Source organism: Alligator mississippiensis, chromosome 9 (genome assembly GCF_030867095.1).
Source record: "Alligator mississippiensis isolate rAllMis1 chromosome 9, rAllMis1, whole genome shotgun sequence".
Taxonomy (NCBI): Eukaryota; Metazoa; Chordata; order Crocodylia; family Alligatoridae; genus Alligator; species Alligator mississippiensis.
The window spans coordinates 52,473,261-52,494,727 of NC_081832.1; the positions used below are offsets into that span (position 1 = coordinate 52,473,261).

Sequence of the window (21,467 nt, forward strand, 5' to 3'; positions counted from 1 at the left end):
AGAGGGTGCTTTATTGGTGGTGGGTGTGGTGGTTGGTGATGGGGCTCTGTGGTTTGGGAGGGAGGCGGGAGGGCTCTGTTGTTTGGAAGGGGAAAGATGGGTTTGGGAGGGAGTGGGGACAGGGTCTGTGTTTGGGGAAGGAAATAAAGACTTTTGCTGAAAACTGTATGCTGTGAACATGGTGATGGGGTGGACAATGGAGGTGGGATCCATGGCCAGCCGTCCATGTGGCCTACAGCAAGGGGTTCAGGAGCAGGTTATCCACCAGCACCTCTCGCACCTGATGCCCTGGCCCCCACTGCCAGATGTGCAGCTCTCCCAGGGCCTCTGTGGGAGGGGGCCCTATTGGTATTGCTGCCACTGCAGCTGGTACTCCTTCTGCCAGGCATTGTTTGCCTACTGGGCCTCCTCTGCCCAAGCCTCATGGAAGAGCTGCCCCCTAGGCCTTGCAGATGTTACACAGCCTATGATGATGACCTGGGGGATGTTGGCCTTGATGACCCTGAGGCAAGCAGTGAAGGTGCACCAGCATCCTTTCAGGTAGCAGAAGGTGTGTGGGTCCAGCCCAAGCAGTGTTGAAATGTGCCTGGTGGGGAGGTCCAGCTGCCCAGTATAGGGCTGTATGAGCCAGGGGAGAAGTGGGTAGGTGGGGTCCCCAATGAGGGACCATCACCTCACCCAGGTGGAGGTCTGGTATGAGTGACCGCTTTCCACCAGGGCTAGCAGAGTGCAGTTCTAGAAGATGCAGGCATCATGGGTGCTGCCAGCCCAGCCAGCACTGATGTTGGTGAAGGCACCCTGGTGGTGCACCACAACTGGCAGCACCACTGAGTGGAAGCCTTGCCAGGTGCAGTACAGGTGGTCATCATGGGGCAGGCATGTGATGGGGATGTGGGTCTCGTCCAAGGCCCTGAAGCACTGGGGGGAAGCCCAGGGTATGGAACCCCACCAGGGGGTCGTGGATCCAGAGTACTGTGTGCCTGAGAACATCCTGGACAAACCTCCAGGATGGCCTCCACAGAGGTCTACTTGCCCACGCTGAAGACATGGCCAACATAGCACAGGCTGGAGGGCATGGCCAGCTTGAGCACAGCAATGGCCAGCCGGGTCTCCACAGGGAAGTGTGGTCACATGGTGGTGGCCTGCTGCTCCATGTGTAGGTAGAGCAGATTGAGGAGCTCCTGAAACTTGGCCTGGGTCACCCAGAATGAGTCCAGGCACTGCTTGTCATCCCAGGAGTACTGGATGATATGCAGCCACCAGTCCTGGCTGGCCAGGTGGGCCCACAGGCAGTAGGGTTGGAGCCCCAGGAGCTCATGGATGGAACTAATGGCAGCATCCACATAGGCGTTATTGGCATTCCTGTGGGGGTCTGGGCAATGAGCCGGGGGCTGGTTGTTGTCAGCACAGGGGCCAGGGTTGAGCTTGGCTGCAGTAGTGAGCTTGACAACACAGCCGTATGGCATGAGGGGATAGACAGGACCAAGATTGCCTGGGGCCAGGTGATGGTCACCATGGTGGTGAAGTGCACTGAGCAGGGTGGCAAACAAAAGCCTAAGGTATGGGTCATCACTCCTGGGGCCTAAAGATGGAGCAGCCATCACACAGTGGGCACTGGAGATAGAGTTGTAAAAGGCTGTGCTAGCATGCTGCAGACTACTCCAAGCTAGAAATGCAGGTGGCCAGGGAGTACCACAGAGAGCTGCCTTTTAAAGTGCCCTGGCCCCCAAACAGCTGTGGCTGTAGCATCCAGCTCCCTCTGGCTGCTGCAGGGAGGCAAAGCAGGGCTGGATGAGGACTGGAGTAGGCTATTGCCATGAGGAGCAAATCTGCTTTCAAATGGCTGCCTGTGTAGATGGCTGCCCAGGGCTAGTTTACTTTGCAGTAAATTACTTCACAGTAAACCTATATAACATTAATTGCATGTGTAGGTGTACCCACAGTGTCCTAAAATCCATCTAGAAAATCTGTATTTTTCCAATTGTGTACAAGAAATTTGCTCCAGATGTAACATGAATTTTCATGGCTGTTTCACAGCTAAAGCTCAGAAAACAAATGCTTAACTTAGAGATGCTGAAATGACACAACCTGAACTCCCGTGACAGAAAGGATACTGCTATACCAGTGAGTTTTGTTTTGTCAAACCACACTTCCAGGGTCATGATTAGCTGCATTTACACAAGTTTTAGGGAGCTGTATTACAAAAGAAGCAGGATTATATCTCCTACCGCTACATATGGAGGTAACCCTTGTGTGTACATGTGTCTGTGCAAAGAACAAAAGAGTGACTCAATCACCTCTGCAGAATCCAGTTAACTCCCTGTACCTCCATGCTCCCGAGTTAAATATGGGATAGGGTAAGGCTTGTTCAGTGTCAAGGAATGTGCATTATTCCACCCATCACTAATTCTATGGGGGAATCTGCCAAAGAATGCACATGAATCCCTGGTCTGTTTAATGGGAATAACAAGGGAGCCTGAAGTCCTGGTCTAAAGGAGCTAGTCAGGAACAGGGATCTGTGAAATTTGTTAACCACCTTCCTGTACATGGGAAGGAAGAAATCCTGCAAAGAGAACCTCTGCTTAGGACCACCTCTCAAGGCTTTGGCTGTAGCAAACGATGGCTGGACCCTAAGAGTTTAGAGTCTACTAATCCCTTACTATATTTAAAAATCAGAAATCATCTCCAAGTTCTGGCAGATACTGTATGCTGAGGCACAATCTTTTCAGAAGATTTCATAAGCAAATCATTTCATTGCAGATGTAATTAAGATTTATTAGGTCCTCATGTTTAACCAAAGAAGAGATATGCTCAATGTTGTAAGTAATTTCTGCAGTACCCCTAGCTCTGTCTTGTCTTCTGTTAAAGCATGGATAACCAAATTACGCTAAATAAACTAACTAATGACACAAATACACCCCAAAACCCTATCCTTTTTACTGCATTAGTCAAATGTTTTCTTTTCACTACAATCATCTAATCATACAGTTTACAGTGCCTAACAGATACACATCCAAATCTGGAACATGGAATATGATCTTTTCTGAAGACATTACAGAATTTTGCTTGCTTGCATTTTAAACAGCTTCCACAACATAGCTCCACAGTAGCTACTTAATAAGATTAATTTATTTGGTAAAACATGATGTATCTTGATTAAAACATGACCAAAGTAAACGATTAAGTATAGCAAAATGTGAGAAGGATGGAGGTGGCTTTTAATAAATTTCTTAGGATTATCATTTAAGGAATCAATAGAAATTAATTGGCACACATCTTAATTTATTTTTTCTCCCTCTAAAATTTTTTTGACTATGTAAATCTTCTGAACAATGGTGTTCTGCGTTTCTTACACAACAGAATGAATAGAATTGGAGAAAAAGGGCTAGGCCTCAGAGGATACCTAACAGGGGGTGGATCTACATGAGATGCTGACTATGCAGTAGCGCATCACAGAACAGACAGTGCTAATCTGCTATTGTGTAGTATTATTAGGCTACAGCGCAGTAGCAACACCTATAAGATGTCGCTGGCACTACTGCACAGTAACTCCAGTTACTAGGGCTGTGCGAAGCTTCAGGTGGTGATTTGATTTGAAGGAGATTCGGCCCAATTCAGTGGCTGAATCTCCAAATCCGAATTGAATCAGGGGATGAATTAAATGGTCCAAATTGATTCAAAGCTCTCCAAATCTTCGGAAAAAATTCGGAGAGCTTTGAAGATTTGGGCAGTCCCTGGTGGCTGTGCTCCTGGTCACTGCCACTTTCCCCCTACCACATCTGCCATTGCTGCCCTTCTCCTACCAGTTCCTCATCCTCCCCTGTTCACCGCTCCAGCACCTTATCCCAGCTGCACGGCAAAGACCGCAGGACACAGCAGGAGCCAGCCCAGGCCAGCTGGCACTGCACAAAGTTAGCTGAGAATCATGGGGGCCAGGGCAGTTCTGCTGCATTTTGCAGTCCCAGTGCTGTAGCTGGCAACCATGTGGTGCTGGAGCAGCAGGTGGGGGAGGGGGGGAGGGGGTGGACAGGAGTGGTGGCGGCGGGCACGAGAGCAGGGAAATGGTGGCAGCAGGTGGGGGGGGATGAGAGTGAGTGGGCATGCAGAAGCACAGCAACAGCTGGGTGGGAGCATGGGGCCCATGTCAGCAAATCATTCAAGTGACTGCTAGTTACAGGATCAAACACTGTAGGATGGTTTTAATTTGTATTTTTTTAATGTAACCCATTACTCAGTATACTTGGAAAACAGTGGAGCCAAGATAAGTAGATCCAAGAAAGTATTTTCCTTGGTTTCAATACATGTACGTTTCTATCCCTCTGCTGTTTGGTTTGTTGAGTTTCCATTTTCAATCAACACAAAACTGTCCTGGAGGAGCATAATTTTACCTTTTGTGTTGAACCATTATATTTGCCATGTTTTTGGGGAGTGGGGAAAAACTGGGTCTGGCTCCTTAAAGCCAGGTTCCATTCTTAGCGTATAGCTTTGGGATTGTCAGGCTAAGTTTCAACATTTTGCTGAGTTTCATGTGCAGCTCTGATTTTGAACTCTGCATGTAATATTTGTGGCAGTTCACAATACTTTATCATTTAGTCATGAACAACTCAATCTTATTTATATGTTTATAATTCAAATACTGTGATTAATTTATGCTGAAATCTCATGTGCTTTTTTTTGCAAAGTTGAGCCTAGACCCAGTCACTTCATTCAAACACTGGGCCTTTTCAGTGTCAGGACCCAATTTCCAATTAACAAATTATCATTATTCTTATAATGGGCCACGCTGATCTCTTGGGCCTCAATTCACTCCCAGCTTTTGTTATCTGTCTCTAAAAATACTGAGAACTGCTGGTTTTGATACTAGACTCAAGGCACCTCTCATTAGACTCAACGCACCCCTCAGAAAATGTCAGCTCTTAGCTTTCACTCATTTGTTGGCCTCAGAAAAATAATTCTGAGCAATTATTCTGTTGCAAAGAACTCAGAAGCACCATGACAGATCACAATGTTTTTGCCACTCTGGATTCCTATTTGAAATCTCTGGGTTTATCTTGTGAATCATCTGTAGGTGTGTGCATATCTAATAGTGCTAATATTGTTCAACAACCTTAAAAGGTTCTTAATGCACCCCATGGTGCTGTGGCATCTTGGTTGAGAAGCACTGCTGTAAGCTCCCTGAGGCAGAGACTGTCTCTTATTGTGTGTTTGTACAGTACCATTATAAAGTAATACAGCTTATAACTGTTATTTTTAAAATTATAATTCAGTGCACTATGCCATTCATCAGTACCTTTGAGTAATACAAAACAGGAAAATCATAAGGTCACCAGGGAACCACAGGAGACATGTTGCAAGAAGGCAAAAGAATGAGAGATTTCTTCAAAGGTATGTCTACACTGAAGTACTTACTCAGCTTCTCAGTAGGATTTTGCAATGCATGCTGAGTTCCATGCTACCACTGTTATGCTGCTACAAGTACTCAAGCTGGCTAATATAAAGCTAGTTTGGGTATGTATAAACAATATGTATAGACATATCCTAAAATATACAAGTGTGTTTATCTAAAACCTCTCCTGCTTAGAGAGGAATGATTAAAGTTGACTTTTACAGTATATTCTGACAGTTATGAAGGAAATGGCACATGGCAGGTCACCCATTTTAGGGAGTTGTGTGTCTGGCATCTAAAGAATTTTTAAAATTTCAGACACATTCTTGGCATAGTTTTAGAGAATATAGCAATGAAAAAGCTCTGTTAAGTCATCTAGTCTGTCTCCCTGCCAACACAGGACTATTCCCTAATGTATACTTAATTAGTTTTTTGCCAGGTCTAGTTTTAATTGCCCCAAGCTCCCACCAATTCCCTTAGGGGACTGCATTACTGGTTAAGAGAACTCAGTATCAAGAAGCTATTTCTGATATTTCATCAATATTTTCTCTTTTTTAATTTCATCCCATTATTTCAATTATGTCTTCCTGTACTCTCACTTACTAATAATACCTCTTCACCAGTGGCACTAATTGCCTTAAAAGATTTGTAGATTGGTTTTGAATGTCCCCTCCCTTAGTCATTGCTTCATCAAAACTTTCCACGCCAGACTCCCAGCTTCTGCAAGTTGATGCTTGAGCAAGCTTCCTCATATTAAACCAGGGGCACTTTGCTGAGTGTCTCAATAGCGGCGGTGCTCCCTTGAGTGTTATGGAGAGGCCCTGCCTTGCTACTTGCATGCAGAAATAAAGTGTCTCTCTACCTCTTCCCCAAATCCCCTAGTTTATTATTAGCTCCGTGACCCCAGTGCCAGAGTGGGCGTTTCCTGCCCTGTTTTCAATCCGGTACATATACTTGCCGCTGTAAATCAGCTTGTCTGATCTGCTCCTTGTCTGTTCTTTTTACCCAGGCACTTTCAGACTCTACTAAGCTCCACTGAGTGACAGTGTACAAACAAGAGAAATCATGACACTGTTATCATAAGGCTGGATTTTGTTTTCAGTCATATCATGATGCAATTACATTATTTTGTATTTACACTGCTGTTATTCAGAGGAGAGTTTAGCCCACAGGCAAAAATATAGGCAGACCACTTTGAAATATCGTCTGTTTTCTTCCCCAAAGTGGCACTATCTTTAAATGGCCTGCTTGCCGAGATGGCACAGCTTGTGCTTAAGTGGCCATTTTTATTCTAAGGGTTAAAGGTTTCTTTAGAAGACCAGTGTTTTGAAAAGAATGGCTTCATCCTGAGTCGTGTCAATTATGAAAGGTCACTCTGCACAGCCAGAGAGGCTAGACCTGAAATGGCTGTTGTGTTAAAAGCTGCCAGAGGCCTTCTTAAAAACTGCTGGCACAGCAATATTAACTTTAAATTGAATAAATGTGTATGTGTGGAGAGGGGGTGGGGGATGGAAAACTTTTCACACCCTTGTTGCTATCAAGGTCTGTCTTTCTGACATTGATTTTACTCATACAGCCTGTCATTCACTGTATTTCATACTGCAAGGCTATTTATCTAAGTGAGATCTTTTTCAAAGGTTTTATTAACATTCTGTAAAATGTCTATAAAATGTTTAGAATGAACAAAGACATTCGGGTTCCTTTTGAACAATATACTCTCGCATGTGCACATACTGGAAAAAAAATCAACAGAGATATGATATAGTAGTAATTCTCCTTTTACTTAGAGCCTGATTCCCATAAGTGCATGAATTCAGAAGTAGTTGAAGGTGTTCAGTTCCTCTTAATACACAAAGAAACTGAGGCACAAAGAGTTTCAGTCTGAAAATTACCACAAAACTGTGATCGAGGAGATAACTGAACTCAGAAATCTCTTGCCTTCCTACTGCCATACGAAGTTCAAGATCCATCTATTCCTTTTCAAGTGCTCTATTTCAGCACTAGGAGCTATCATATAAAATATCATGGGAGCCAAGCAGCCCCAATGCATAACCAACACGCTTCACTGTCTAACACTGTGGCTCTACACAAGCCACTTCGCCTCTTTGTATCTCAGTTTCTCTGCCCAGCTTTGAACTCATAGGACATTCTCCTGCTAATTGCTTTCATTATTCAAAGTGCACTATACAGCAAGTGCGACCTATTATTATGACACCATAATTCTAATCATCACTCAAAAAAGCAGAGGGAAGTCTTAAGCAATGAAGCAACGGAAGAGATGTGAGTTTGATTCTGAATTTTGAAATGTTAAAAGCTAGCACATAGTTCAATTGTCTTGATTTTTGTTTTATTTAATTAACAAATGCACTATTACTATTCTGTACTTTGTCTTGTTCTGGCTACTGCTACACTCCCACCCACTCAATCAGCATCTGTTTTCTCTCCTGAAAAATATGGGCCAAGACGGCTCCAACAAGATCCTTTACTGCACTTGAGTAAAGGAAAGGATATTCAATAGGAGTTAAATTCTGCTGTCCTCAGGGAGCATTCCCAGTAACTTCAAAGTGAGTTCTGTCTAAGGGCAAGATTGGGACTTAGGTGGGAGCCAAAGGGTTCCTTTACATGAGCTGGAAGGCTGCTCCGACACGCTGCAATTACAATTGAGTCTGCTGGAGCATGGTAATTGCCACACTTCAGCCAGACTCTGCATCTCGTATATCAGTGTCCCCGTGCTTCAAAATGGCAGCAAGGGCACTTTAACTAAAGCTCATTTGATGAGCTTTAGATATAGTGCTCCCACAGCCATTTTCAAGTGAGGGGATGCTGATACACAAAACACTCTGGGAGCTTTAATTAGAGTGGCTCTCGGAGACACTGGAATTAAAGCAACCCCCGGCCCCACTCAGATTTTCCGGAGCTTGTGTAAAAACATCCAAAGTTCTCTTGATTTACTTTTCAGACTGAAGAGTGTATTTCTCTCTATGATGCTGTGTCATGTCCAGCTTTTGATTTTCTTTGGGAGATCCACACTATACCACAAAATAGGGGGTGTTGAAAAATCAGCACATATTTATGATGCTTTTTACTTTTGATTGTGCAGTCTTTATTTAATAGCACAGATTCCAGAAGCGAAACGTTCTTATAAATGAATTCAGGTAGGGAAGGTATTGGGATGTTTATATGTAGGCAAAGAAACAACACAGAATTATTGCAAAATCTAGCGAACAACAGAAATGCTGAGAAGAGGCCCTGAATAAATGTTTTTGCACACACCCCAGTGAAGTACATATATCAAGAGCTGAACTGAGAGATAAGCTTGGCTTGAATTGCCAAGACCTGAGAGTGCAAAAGATTTAGCTGTAATCTCACCTCTGCCTCCAGATGGCATTGTTGCCACATCATCAGTTCCTGGCAATCCAGTCCTTATCCCATTGTTAAAGGTGTGTCCATCTGCTGGCTGTAGCTGCCAGTTTAGTCCGAGCAGATGCATTGCTGCAAGAGACACAAAGTAATGAAAAATAAATATATAAAACAGATTAAAATGTCAAAGGGAGGGGCAGCAGCCATTTTCAATTAAACCTCTTCAGGAAAATACTGTAAAAACTGCTTGTCCAGTGGCCAAATTAATGTGCTAAAAAGGAGGCTGGCTTACTTTGACATGGGTATATGTGTTCAATTACCATCAACTGTAAATAACAAAAAAAGTGGTAGGACAAAATGTATTTCTCCTCTGAACTAAAAAAAATGGAGACAAACATTTTTACAGACATTGGTCTAATACTCTTTCCATTCTATTCATATATTAAACAGGAGAAAATATTCCTCCAAATGAAATGCATTTCTGAATACAGTAGCTCAAAAAGAGATGTCACGTTTTCAAACTAAATACTAAGGTATGAAAATTATATTTTATTTAACATACACTGCTGCAGATTAGTTTTCAAACAGGGTTTTCCTCACTGGATGATTTAGTGCTTATTTTCATAGATTTAAATGGATATTATCAACAGCTTTCATCTTAATATTGTTCTTGATTGTATGGTGCCAAACAGCTAACTTGAAAGTCCTTTTTTATTCCTTGTGTTAAATGTTGGTCTTGTCTGATTGGCAAGGACTTGGGGTTTATCCTTCTCCTGCAGCAATAGGGATTTATACATGTCTTCACCTTGCATAAACTGAAGCTACCTGCATAAATCTCCATACTTCCATCATATAATAACCCTGAGATTCACTCTTTTTTCCTACTGTTCTTTAGCAGCCAACAAGGCTGCTTTTATTTACTTGTCTGTCAGTCCACCATCATCACCAATGTCATTCACAAGAATGCACACACAATTATGCAAAGCACTTTCAGTTAGCTACTGCTATAGAGCAGGAGAGGTTTACGTTTGTTTGAGGGGAGAATATGCCAATACTGTAGTTATGCTGTCTTTTGAACTGCCCAATTCTGCAGTGTCACATCTGAATGAGTACAGAGGATATTTTGTACCAAATTACAAGCATCTGGAACAGGATTAAAATGGACATAAACTGGTTGACAGTGTGCACCAAGCAAAGTGCTCAAAGATTTAAAATAGGGGTGGAAAGACAGAAATTTATCACAGGAATTGTAATTAGCAATGCTTAGGAAACTGCTCATAGTGCTATTATCTCTGAATGCATAGAATCCATTTAGGTGTGACTGACTGCTGAAAGTGCAGATTAAGAAGAAATCTTTGAACCATACGGTGCTTCGTACAGAAGAAGAGATGAATCCAGTGGTTAATACAGCAGGACTTGGACAGGGAGAGGCACTTGGACAGATATGCCAAAATGTTAAAATGAACTAAAGTCAGACCCAAACCATTTTTTTCAGCATTTCAGTTAACCAAATGAATTGACACATAATTTGTACAGTTCAAATAACACTCAGGTGTTCCCTGACTTATATGTGGGTAACCCCTTGGAGCTGTGAGCTATCACTGCTATGCTGCAAATGGCAGAGGGCCAGGAGGATCCCTGGCAGTCAAGAGGAAGCAGAGCACCTTTTGTGTAGATGGCCCTTACTTCCAATGTTTTCATTCAAAATTATATCTAATTTTCTATTGCAATTGTTACTTTAAATGTAGGTCACTAACTTGAAGAGATGAAAGTCTATTGCTTCAAGTAAGAACCTTTTTTATGACAGAAAATCCAAAAATCATAAAGAACAGCTGGTCTTTTCAGGAGAATTAGAGTTGTTAATTTATAATCATCAGGTAAATTCAAATAAGGAATTAAAAAAAAGATCTTCTTAATGTGACATTAAAACAAATCCTGATCCATCTGCTTCCAAGTGCACAACAATTTTATTAATACATTCTACTGCTGTGTATTTTAATCATACATTCATTTGGTTTGAATAATTAGAGCTCAGTCCTAAGAGGGGTAGGATTTGCATGTCTACCAGAGGTAGGATGCCCATATGTCCTGATTTGGCCAGGACAGTCCTGGATTCCATAGGCTGGTCCTGACCGATTGATCACAAGTCCTGGGCTGGAATCTGGTGGGGAGGCAGAGCAGCATGGTGCACCAGGCAGGTAGCTGGGCAGGCATTCCTACCACTGTGCAGGAGCAAGGAACGTAGGGACCTCAGATATGGCATCTAGATACGGTGACCATGTGTCCATGCGCCTTGCTCCTGCGCAGTGGTAGTGATGCCTGCCTGCTCACCTGCCTGACACACCATGCTGTTCCACCTTCCCACCAGACTCCAGCCCAGGACTTTTGACCAAACAGCTGGGACTGGTCTAAGGAATCAGAGACTGTACCAGCCAAACTAGGACATATGGTCACCCTAAACATACGTCTCTAGAGACACTAAGATGACAGCTATCTTCATGTCCCATCTTTCTATCATTCAAATGTACAATGAACTTCCAAAAAGGAAAGTCAGATGGTGTGAAATCTGGGGTTATAGTCATCTTTTACTAACAATACAGTAAGGGAAATCACATGTAATATGAACCTGTGGGAAAGCTCCAGGTTTGTATTGCATGTTGCTGCATTTGAAAAGCAGTTGAGTTGTGAAAGCAAGGAGCTGTCTATTCTCTCCTGCTTCAAAAAAGCACTGATGGTAAATTTATACGATTAACCTTTTGTACCGTTAATCAAACAAGAATGCCTGCAGCAAAGGAATAAGCATAAACCCATTTCTAATTAGAAACAGTAGGATACATTCAGGAGTTGTGTGCACATACATCACAGTAAAATTTGGCTGAGGGTATGTCCTCAGCCCAGTCAGTCTCAGCTCAGTCCCATAGTCTATTTTGGTTCTTTTAACACTAAAGCAAAGAGAACATTAACACTGTGACTTAGTTATCTTTGCCTCCCACATGTTTTACTCTTTGTTAGGGTCCAGCATGGCTCCTCCTTATGAATCCCCATCAGGCATCTCTGTTTGGATCCATGTATTGGATCCGTGTTTTCTAAACTTCCCTGGGTCTAAGCAAGCAGTAGCCACAGTTTTTTGGTTCTGGCACCTTGGGCACATATTCCCTGTTTTTCATTGCTTCTAGGAAATGGAGCTGCTTTTGACTACCCAGGCCACTAGCTTTAAGACACTGCAGTTGCTCAGGCATATTTTCCTAAGAACTCTACTCTTGTGGTTATTCTGTTTTTTGTAGTTAACCCTGCAAGGATACCTGACAGTTAAAATGAGACATACAGGTTTTTCAGAGGGATTTTTAAAGTAATCACACTTTACTTGTAGACAACACAAATGGTATAGACATCTATAGCAAAACAACAGAACCTATTGGCAAATCCATTTTTTGTTTTCTCATCCTTAGCTCGGCATCTTTTCAAGGTCCCCCCCTATTCAGGACCTCACTCATTTGGCTCAGTTTCCTTTTCCTCCTCATGGAGGAAGATCATGGAGATCATGGAGTCTTCTCACCCCTATAGCAAAATTAATTTACTTTCACCATGTCTGACAGTTAATATATGGCACCTGGTACCCCAGGTGACACAACCAGTCCCTTTCTGTCCAGACCTCCCAAAGTCTGTTTTAAAGAGCCAGGTCTAACACTTTTTTCTTTGTCCCTATTTTTTACTGGGTATTTTCTACTGCTGTAACCCCACTCCCTTCAGATAACCCGGATAGAATGGGCTTCCTTTAGGCTGCAACCATACAATTGTTTTAAGGTTTTTCCACCTATAGGAATATTGTTCAAGTTAGTGACTTTCCATTGTCTCTGTCAGACTTCCCCAGTCCAAGTCAGCAATATTCATGACACTAGCAGGTTTAGCCGATGGCTGATTCAGTAAACACTAAAGTACTCAATGATATAGGAATTTCATAAAACCAACCAGATGTTATAAGTTTTACACAAACAAAAAACTGTTACATTTGTCATCCCTAAACAAGTATAAATGTCATACCAATATGAGGTTACTTTCTAGAAACACTTAAACAAATTGTGATCTCAGATATACAGTTATTAGTATTAATCTAGATAACATGCATGAGTTCTATGGAAGAATAAATACAGTAAAACCATTGTCTTTGTCTGGGTTATTAGCATGGAGAAGTGTGCAGGTAAAGGCATGACCGGATCTGATGTGCAATCAAACAAGCCACTTCCTGATATACCACATATGCACAGCAGGAAGCACGATTGTGGGATTGCTCACTGGATCCTGTCACATCTTATTGCTGATGCAGGGGGAGCCTGGAATCACAATCCCAGGCTCCCCCTCCACTGACAAGAGTAATCTCCTGCAACTGGAAGTCCCAGCAGTTGATCCATAGGGGGAATGGGGATTGCACCTGGCCACGCATTTAATTAATCATAGCAACGAGCCACAATGTTATTCCACATTTTTTGTGTAATAACTCTGGCATATTCCTTATTTTATGACACCATTGATTGCTTTAACATGTGGCAGCATTACAATTTAAGACACAATTAATTGGTTAAATACTGCTGCCTTAAGTGTAATGTGTGGCAGGGGCCTAAGAATGTTACTTCAGACTTCTCACCAGTGTAACACTGAAGTAACTGCACTAATTCATTGGAATTACTTTTAATTGATAGCAGCATGGCTTCAGAATAAGGTCTACGAAATTATATTGTCACAGACTCATAAGGAAGGGAGAGAATTAATAAGCCTTTGCTGCAGGTGATCCTATAGTATATGTACTAAGCAACATTTTTATACTTCTCCTTTGGCTTTTACAAGACCTGTATAGTGTCTGACCTTCTGGCAACACTCACATGGACAGAAAGAAGTTTTGCATGTTACTTCTGTTTGCACTTTCAAGAACCCCAATAGCTTTAAAAACATAAGCATCAAATAAAATACAGGCAGAATAATGTATTTTAAATTAATATAAATGTAACTGCTTCTTTAATTCCTAGTAAATGACAAGAGTTACTAAATTTAGAATGCTACATAACTACACTTTCCTGCCTGAACAATATATCATAACTCTATTTATGTCAGAAATTGATTGTATTGAAATCACATTACTCTTAAGCAGACAGCTGCTTGAGGACTGGGGGATACAGTGGGTTAATGTTCTAGTATTTTTTCTCTGGAGAACTAGGTTCAAGTTTGACTCAAGACACAAGTGAAACGAGTTTGGTACAGCAAGTCCCTAGTGATTACTTGCCCCCATTACAAAACGAAAGCACAATTCATCACAATTGACAATCCCTCCTCAAGAGAGGCCCAAGATTGCAATAGCAGGGTTCTGAAGGTCAAGAAAAAGGGGCAGTGGAGGAGCTGTGTGGGGAAAACATACACGGAGCCTGATAACATTATGTTTGACTCTAGCCAGTGCTACGAGTCATTTGGAGAAATATGAGCACTGAGGTGCTCAAGGTCTACAGTACGGAGCATCTCATTAACACATGAATGATTAGACAGATAGATAAAAGTCTTCTTCCCCAGTCCCCCAAAATGGGTAAATGAATGTTCATGAACAAATGAACAAGGGAGAGTATGAATGCAGCTAGATTACAGCATGATTCAGATTTTGCTAATGTGATATATAGCTAACAAAGACTGAGTGGTGGCAGAGAGAGGACTAACCTCAGCAAGGTATTAGCAGTCCTGGAAGGGGTATCGTGCCTTTCATGTACAAGGCACTAGCACTTTGTGGGGTATCACAAATTTTTTTCACACAAAAATGTCTGGCAACAGATAAAGCTGACAAAAGCCAATCAATAAGCAATAGAAGTTATATAAAGAGAGACATTGTCCTCTGCTTGAGCAAACATGGTAGCCAACCTTCAGCTGTATTTACAGAGATAGCAACAAGGAGCAGAGGATTTTTTAAGGCTCAGCATTGTCAATATGAAACTAGAGTAGAATACTTGACTTCTCTTGTTAAATGGCAGATAAGGCAACTGTATAAAAGTCAGATGCTGGGGTTTGGACACGTGGCTATGCTAAAGTTTTTTTACAATACTTTGGCAGTGAAATGAAAACTTAAGGGCATGTCTGTACTGTAAATGTACCATGCCAGGAAGTATCACAGTCCACAGTGCTCTGTGCACACAAATGTCCAAACTGCAAACAGTACAGCTGCATTTCTATACTGTTGCAGGTGAGATAATTAACAATGCTATTTGAATGCAAGTCCACTGCTTTCACAATTCAGTACTATGCACAGGGAAGCCTGGCATGCTTGTTTATGTACACTACTTAATATCTGTGACATAGACATAGTTGAAGCGTAAAGGACAATCAGGCCCCAGAAACCTGACTTTAGTCAGTATGATTTGAAGGGTCCTGGTAAAACTATTCAGTCCCCAAAACTCAAATTGCTTTTCTTTACCACATCCACTCTACTCAATTTACTGCTTTCTCCCCTCACCACTCCTGAAGGTTTGTTGGTATGTTCATCGGTCTTCAATGACTGCTCTAAAGCCTTAAGTCATTTAGGCACATCACAGAAGTATCAACCCTTGCACAATCACCAGTCTAGTGCTTCAAAGAATACTTAAACATACCCTTCCAGTAAATTCATTAGTTCTTATGGCACAAAGCATTTATTAGATATAGTAGGACTTACTGAGGCATTTGTATCTCAGCATCAAGTTATTTTCGTTGAAAATGCAGTCTCCGGTCCTCAACTGCTGCATGCACAGAAAGGTTGTTTTTTTTTTTTAGATAGCTTATTCCAAGGCTGAAAGTTGGTTTTCACTCAATATACCCTGCGTGTGCTACAGATGGGTCAATTCTGGCTATGGACAAAGCTAAAGTTCCCCCTGAGTCTTACTAACCCATGAGCCTAGTATGGTTAAGGCATATCAGTTTCAAAATTGTGTAGGGGTCAGCAAATGAAAAAGGTTGAAAACCACTGCTCTAACAGCCCACAATGGAGTGACAGCTAGCATCACGGTCAGCTGCCTTCAACTCTCCAAGCTGGAATTACCACGTACCCATTCTGCAACTGGAGGCATCTTTTGGTACCAGCCTGGAGTAAGCCTTGAATGGGTTCATCTACACGTTCATTAATGCACCTTTGCTACTGCACATTAAGTGTAGTACTTCTAATATGAGGTATTAGATAAGGGTGCAATAGCTGTGCTAATGCACAGTAGCAAAGGCAAACTTTTTTTTTGTGGTGCTTAATGCTCAGTAGACTAATACTACTGAGCATTAGCATATTAACATGATTTTTGTCATGACATGCTAATGCGCGGTGGAACAGTCCACTGCACATTAAGGCATCTTGTTTAGATGTGCCCGATGTATTACACCTTGGTATGTGAAGCTCTGCCAATGTGCTCCCATGGGAGTAGTACATATGGGTAAATGATGTGCTAGCAGGCTTCAGAGGCATAAATCAGTGACACAATTGATCTTTCTTTAAGAAATATATTTCCAGTGTTATAATCATAAGCAATTTTCTTCATGTTTAATAGTGTATTTCTAACAGTTTAGGCTGTAGGGTTAAGTGACTAAAAATTCCACAGAACTTCCTCATGCAAAATATCTGAATTAACTTTAAAATCTCAGAAATCAGAGGCCAAAATAGACCTGTTACATCATCTAGTTCTCCAGCTGCCAACACAAAACCATTTCCTACAGAGTAGTTTGAAAAAACATGTCCTGACACTATCATTTTATCTAGATCTAATATGGCCACTGTTATACATAAATAAAATAACTTCTTATTAACTATGCTTGTTGAGGTTTAACAGCTAACAGATTATTTTATTTTTCATCATCATTAATCCTCAGTAAATATGCTTCTCTTAAGCATTGGTGAGTTATTTAATACTCACTAACTGCCTCAATAAATTTAAATTAAATGTACATTGGGGAATTTAATTTAAAGCATTACCAGAACAAGCAACTTTTTCATTTAAAGAAAAAACAATATAGTTTCCATTACAGCAATTGTTATAGTTGTTTTACATTTTGAATATAAGATTAGGAGTCAAGATGCTTGGGTTTTAGTCCCACCTCTGGCATTCATTCATCATGTAGCATTGGGCAATTTATTTAACTTCTTGGAGCTAAATGCCACTTCTTTTTACCGAAGCAAAATATCAAGGACAGGCTAGGGATGGAACTTACACAGAAACCAGTTTAATTAATCATAAACTGGTTCAAATCAGTAACACAACAAAAGTTCAGTGCACTGAAACGGCTCTCAAAATGGCTGAAACTTGTTTAAGATAAACTTCACTGGATGTAGTATCAGACTGAACTGATTTATGTCAAACTGGTTTATAGAACTTCTGTCCCAGACCCCCTCCCAGTTTAAGTTAATTCATAGTCCCCCAGCACCCCAGGATGTTTTGCAGCCCTGGGCTGTGCTTCTCTCCAGTGGCCCCACACCTCTGCTCCATAGTCAGAGCACTATCACTGTCTCAGCTGACTGAGAAGGGGGTAGGAGGGGAACCCAGATCCAGACTCCAGCCAGGGTCTGCCTGCTGGGCAGAAGCAGCCCCTCCCAGGCTTTTGCCCTGCTCCCAGCTAGAGCAGGGGGGGAGAGCATTGCCAGGCCCCGGCCTGGGCCAGCATGCTGAAGTGGATGCAGGGATTTAAATCCCCTCCCTGGCCTGCATGGGACTCCAGCCATGGCCTGCCTCTAGTGGAGAGCAGGGGAAAATCCTGGGAGGGATTACCTTACCCCAGGGAGACCCTGGCTGTGGTACTGTGTGGGCCAGGGAGAGGATTTAAACCACCACACTCCCCCCCCACTTCAACATGTCAGCCTGGGCTGGGACCTGGCCATAATGCTCCCCCCCGCCCCTCCACTTGAAAGGAGAAAAGCCTGGGAGGGGCTGCTTCCTCCCCAGGAAGACCCAGGCTTGGGTCCTGTATGGGTCAAGGGGGGGAGTTAAACTCCCCTCCCCCCGCTCCACTTCAAATTTGCCAGCCCCATGTCTGGGCCTGGCCCTGCACCTCTACCCTCTGCTTGAGCAGGGAAAAGCCTGGCAGGGGCTGTTCCTTTCCCTCCTCTCAGCAGACCCTGGCTGGGGTCAGGGCAGACCAGGATGGGGGTTTAACCCACCCCCCATCAGTGGGATGGCCAGGGCCTGGCGTAAAGCTGAGACAGGATTGGGGGGAAAGTCTTGGAGAGCTTCTATCCCAGCTTCCCTCCCCTCCCTTTGGCAGTGGCAGGCAGGCTGGGAGGTGTGTTCTAGCACCCCCTGGCTTCTAGCCTGAGCCACTGCAGGCACGTGGCTGCATTTCCAGAATCAAAAGTGAATGTCTGTTCACTTGCTTCTCAGTTCAATCTGTGCAGTTTAAACTATCCTGTAAGGATTGAACTGATTGAGCCTTGGCCTTTTTGACTGTCTGTAATTAGCCTAATGGGGACCTTGGCTTGACCAGTACAGCCACTCATCCTGGCCTGCCACCCTACACTGGTCACCCAGGCTGGTCAAAGCTGTCTTGACGCTACCAGTAGGGCCTAGATTCCTGCCCAGGCACTGGCACTGGGCTGCTACCCAGGGTCAGCTGTCTCTCCAACTCCCTGGAAAAAGTATCCAGGCAACAGGACTCAATCGATCTCAGACTGCCTTGCTGTTCCCTCCAACTTGTACTCTGACTCTGCTCTTTGCTTGATCTCCTGCTCCTCAACCAAGATTGCTCTCCATCTCTGATCTCTGCCTGATCCCCCTGATTTTACTTGCTCTTTGACCTCACTCTCTGTTTAATCTCCTGGCCTCTTGACCTGACTTCTTCTCTGACTCTGCTGTCTGCCATATCTCCCGGCTTCTTGAATTGGCTTGTTTCCTGACCCTGTTCTCAAATTGACTTTCCAGCTTCCTGACCCAGCTTGTTTCTGGAATCTCCTGACCCTGGTTGGCATCTTGATTCCTTAGTGGCACCTGGACAACCATGACTTGGTGTGACACAAAACTGGAAAACTCCATTGTGTTCAAGAGTGCTGTTGTAAATTTCGAGGAAGTGTTGCAGGCAAAAGAATTAAACTTTTTGGTTTTCTTCACTTACTCAATAGTAAAGCAAAAATAATATTCCTACTTACCTACTGATCAATGTTTTTATTCACGTGTCTTCATCATGGTACTATATCTGAGCACCTTATCATAGTTCAATTTTTAAATATTTAATTCATGTTTATGAATGAGTCTCACAAATATTCAGGTCCATGGTTAAGTTCTTGGGCAGACTGCGAGGAGCTACAAAAGCTATCCTGTCTTCCCAATCCAGGGGCTCTCTCATAAAATCAGTTATAAAAAAAACAAACAAGTTCTGTTGTTTCACTTCTGGAGCACAAGTCAGGAACTATGGAAAGGTGGGGCCACAGCTGTGTCCCTATTTCTGCTCTCTTTCTCAGGAGGTTTCTTGTTTACAGATGAAAAAGCACACTGTCCCCTCTTCAGGAAGGAGTCATAAGGCATACTTATGCACATCAGCAAGCTATAGAAGGAACTGTATCTTTCTGAGACACAATTCTGGGGAAATATGGCTTCATACTACCTCTAAAATAGAACATTAGTTCCCAGACACAATTTGGCCCTTAATAAGGAAAGTCATTTCAACTGTAAAGTATTTGGAACAAGACCCTCATTTCATAACTAGTGTGCAAAGTGTCTAGCATGCTGCTGTTGGGAGATATAAATAATAAAATAGGACTATCAAAGGTGAATTAGCAGCAGAAAAATAAAAAATAAAAATTGGGCTATCAAAGGTGAATTAGCAGCCAAAAAAAAGAGTTTCTGTTGAGAATTATTAATGACTTACTTTTGGGTACCTTTATTACTGCTGAAAAATGGAGGGGGAAGAAAAGCCTCGAGGTATTTGATTTTTCAACATGCTTATGTATGTGTGTGCAAAAACCCATAAAAACAATCCCCTTTTTTTACAAATTGACTCAGTGATTTCTCTCCTTTTTAACTGACGTAAACTGAATTGAATGAATTTTCAAAGAAGTGCACAAAAGATATGCCCACAAATCCCATTAGCAGTAATGGGATTTGTGCGCCTATCTCCCATGCAATGCTTTGAAAATTTACTCCTCTATGTCCAGCTTCAGCCTTTCTGCTTCCAAAATACTTGAAAAGCTTACACACACTTGGAATTACATTACTGAGGGGGGGAAAGAAAAAAGATCTGAAGACCTTGCTTCAAATTCCCAGGAGCGCCACAAGCAAGCTGAGTTAAAGATAACGGGAACAATAGTCACAACTTGGATCATCATTAGTTCTCTATCTACCATTCTGACTGTGATGAGAATGAATTTCTGTTTTATATGTTTTGTCTTTTCCCCTTTCAGTCCTCCTCACAGAAATGTTTTGATTTTGTGCTACTTTCTGAATGAAATTTTTGTCACAAGAAGGATAACAGCATTGCACGCTGTATTCAGAATCTGAAACCTCATGACAAAGACTTTGCAAGAGGAACAGAATGCGGCACCCTATTCATCCATTCTCATGACAGGCTGTAGATTGTATAGAGAGCGGAAAATTGGCACAAGATTAATCAGTTCCCGAGACTGTATAAAATGAACTCACTCTTAAGGCAATTTTAAGATTCAAGATTACAGTGTTTTGTGGTCCTCTTTTAATGCTGAAACTGGGCAACTGTAACTAATAAGAATAATATTTCTGTTTATCATACACAGTAACTTTTCAGACTGACTGGCCCCCACAAACACTTCACAAGTTCTATATATAACCATCCATGTTGAAATACCTCTCCCTTCCATGGTGAATAGGAGAAAGGGACAAATATGTGAGGGGAAGTGGGGGAGAAACACTTTTATTAAAAAATATATCATTAAAACTTCAGTGTTCACCCAGTGGAGACTCAAATTTTTAAGACCTTATTTAAAACATCATATAATAGAGTTGATGGAACTCAACTCATTTATACTTCATATCTCAGGAGGAGGAAGCACAAAAATTATTCTTCTAGGACTTGAAATTGCAACTCCAAGAACTATAGGGATATCATACCAGAATTTTAGACCATCAAGTCACCCACTCATCTTTACATACCAGAGAAAGTATATAATAGCAAATAAAACTGAACTCCTGAATGACTACTTTGTTTCGGTCTTTCACAAGGCCAAGGGGAAAAAACATGCCAGATAAGGTACAGAAGGAGCAGGGTAGGAATGACTGCCTTCCTACTATTGCCATAGAACTGGTGTGTGACCAATTAAAAAAATTAAACATATATATTAATCAGCAGGCCTGGATTAACTTCATCCAAGGGTGCTGAAGGAGCTGGCCAAAGTCATAGCGGAACGCCTGGTGGTACTTCCAAAACTTGTGGTGCTACTGAGAGGTCTCCGGGGACTGGAAGAGGGGCAATGTTGTGCCCATCTTCAAGAAGGGAAGGAGGGAGGACCCTAATAACTATAGGTCAATTAGCCTAACTTCTATCCCAGGGAAAATCCTGGAAAAATTCATCAACGAGTCTATATGCAATAGGCTTGCAGAATGTAGGATTCTGAGTGACAGCCAGCATGGCTTAATCATGTGCCTTACCTTACCAACCTCATCTCCTTTTATGATCAGGTAACTCACCACCTGGATAAGAGAGAGGAGGTTGATATTGCCCACAATGAGTTCATGAGAAAGTTGGAAGATTGTGGGCTTAACTTTGAGACTGTTAGGTA

The 21,467-nt window shown here is 42.3% G+C and overlaps 1 protein-coding gene across 11 annotated transcripts in view; it reads right to left on the reverse strand.

The window, feature by feature from the left end:
- TENM2 (teneurin transmembrane protein 2) overlaps positions 1–21,467 on the reverse strand; it is a 2,247,577-nt gene that overhangs the window by 183,586 nt on the left and 2,042,524 nt on the right. For all 11 annotated transcript variants that reach the window (XM_059733461.1, XM_059733468.1, XM_059733466.1 and 8 more), the window contains one exon: positions 8,756–8,878. In XM_059733461.1, the coding sequence (XP_059589444.1) occupies positions 8,756–8,878 (123 nt within the window). The remainder of the gene's footprint in view (positions 1–8,755; positions 8,879–21,467) is intronic.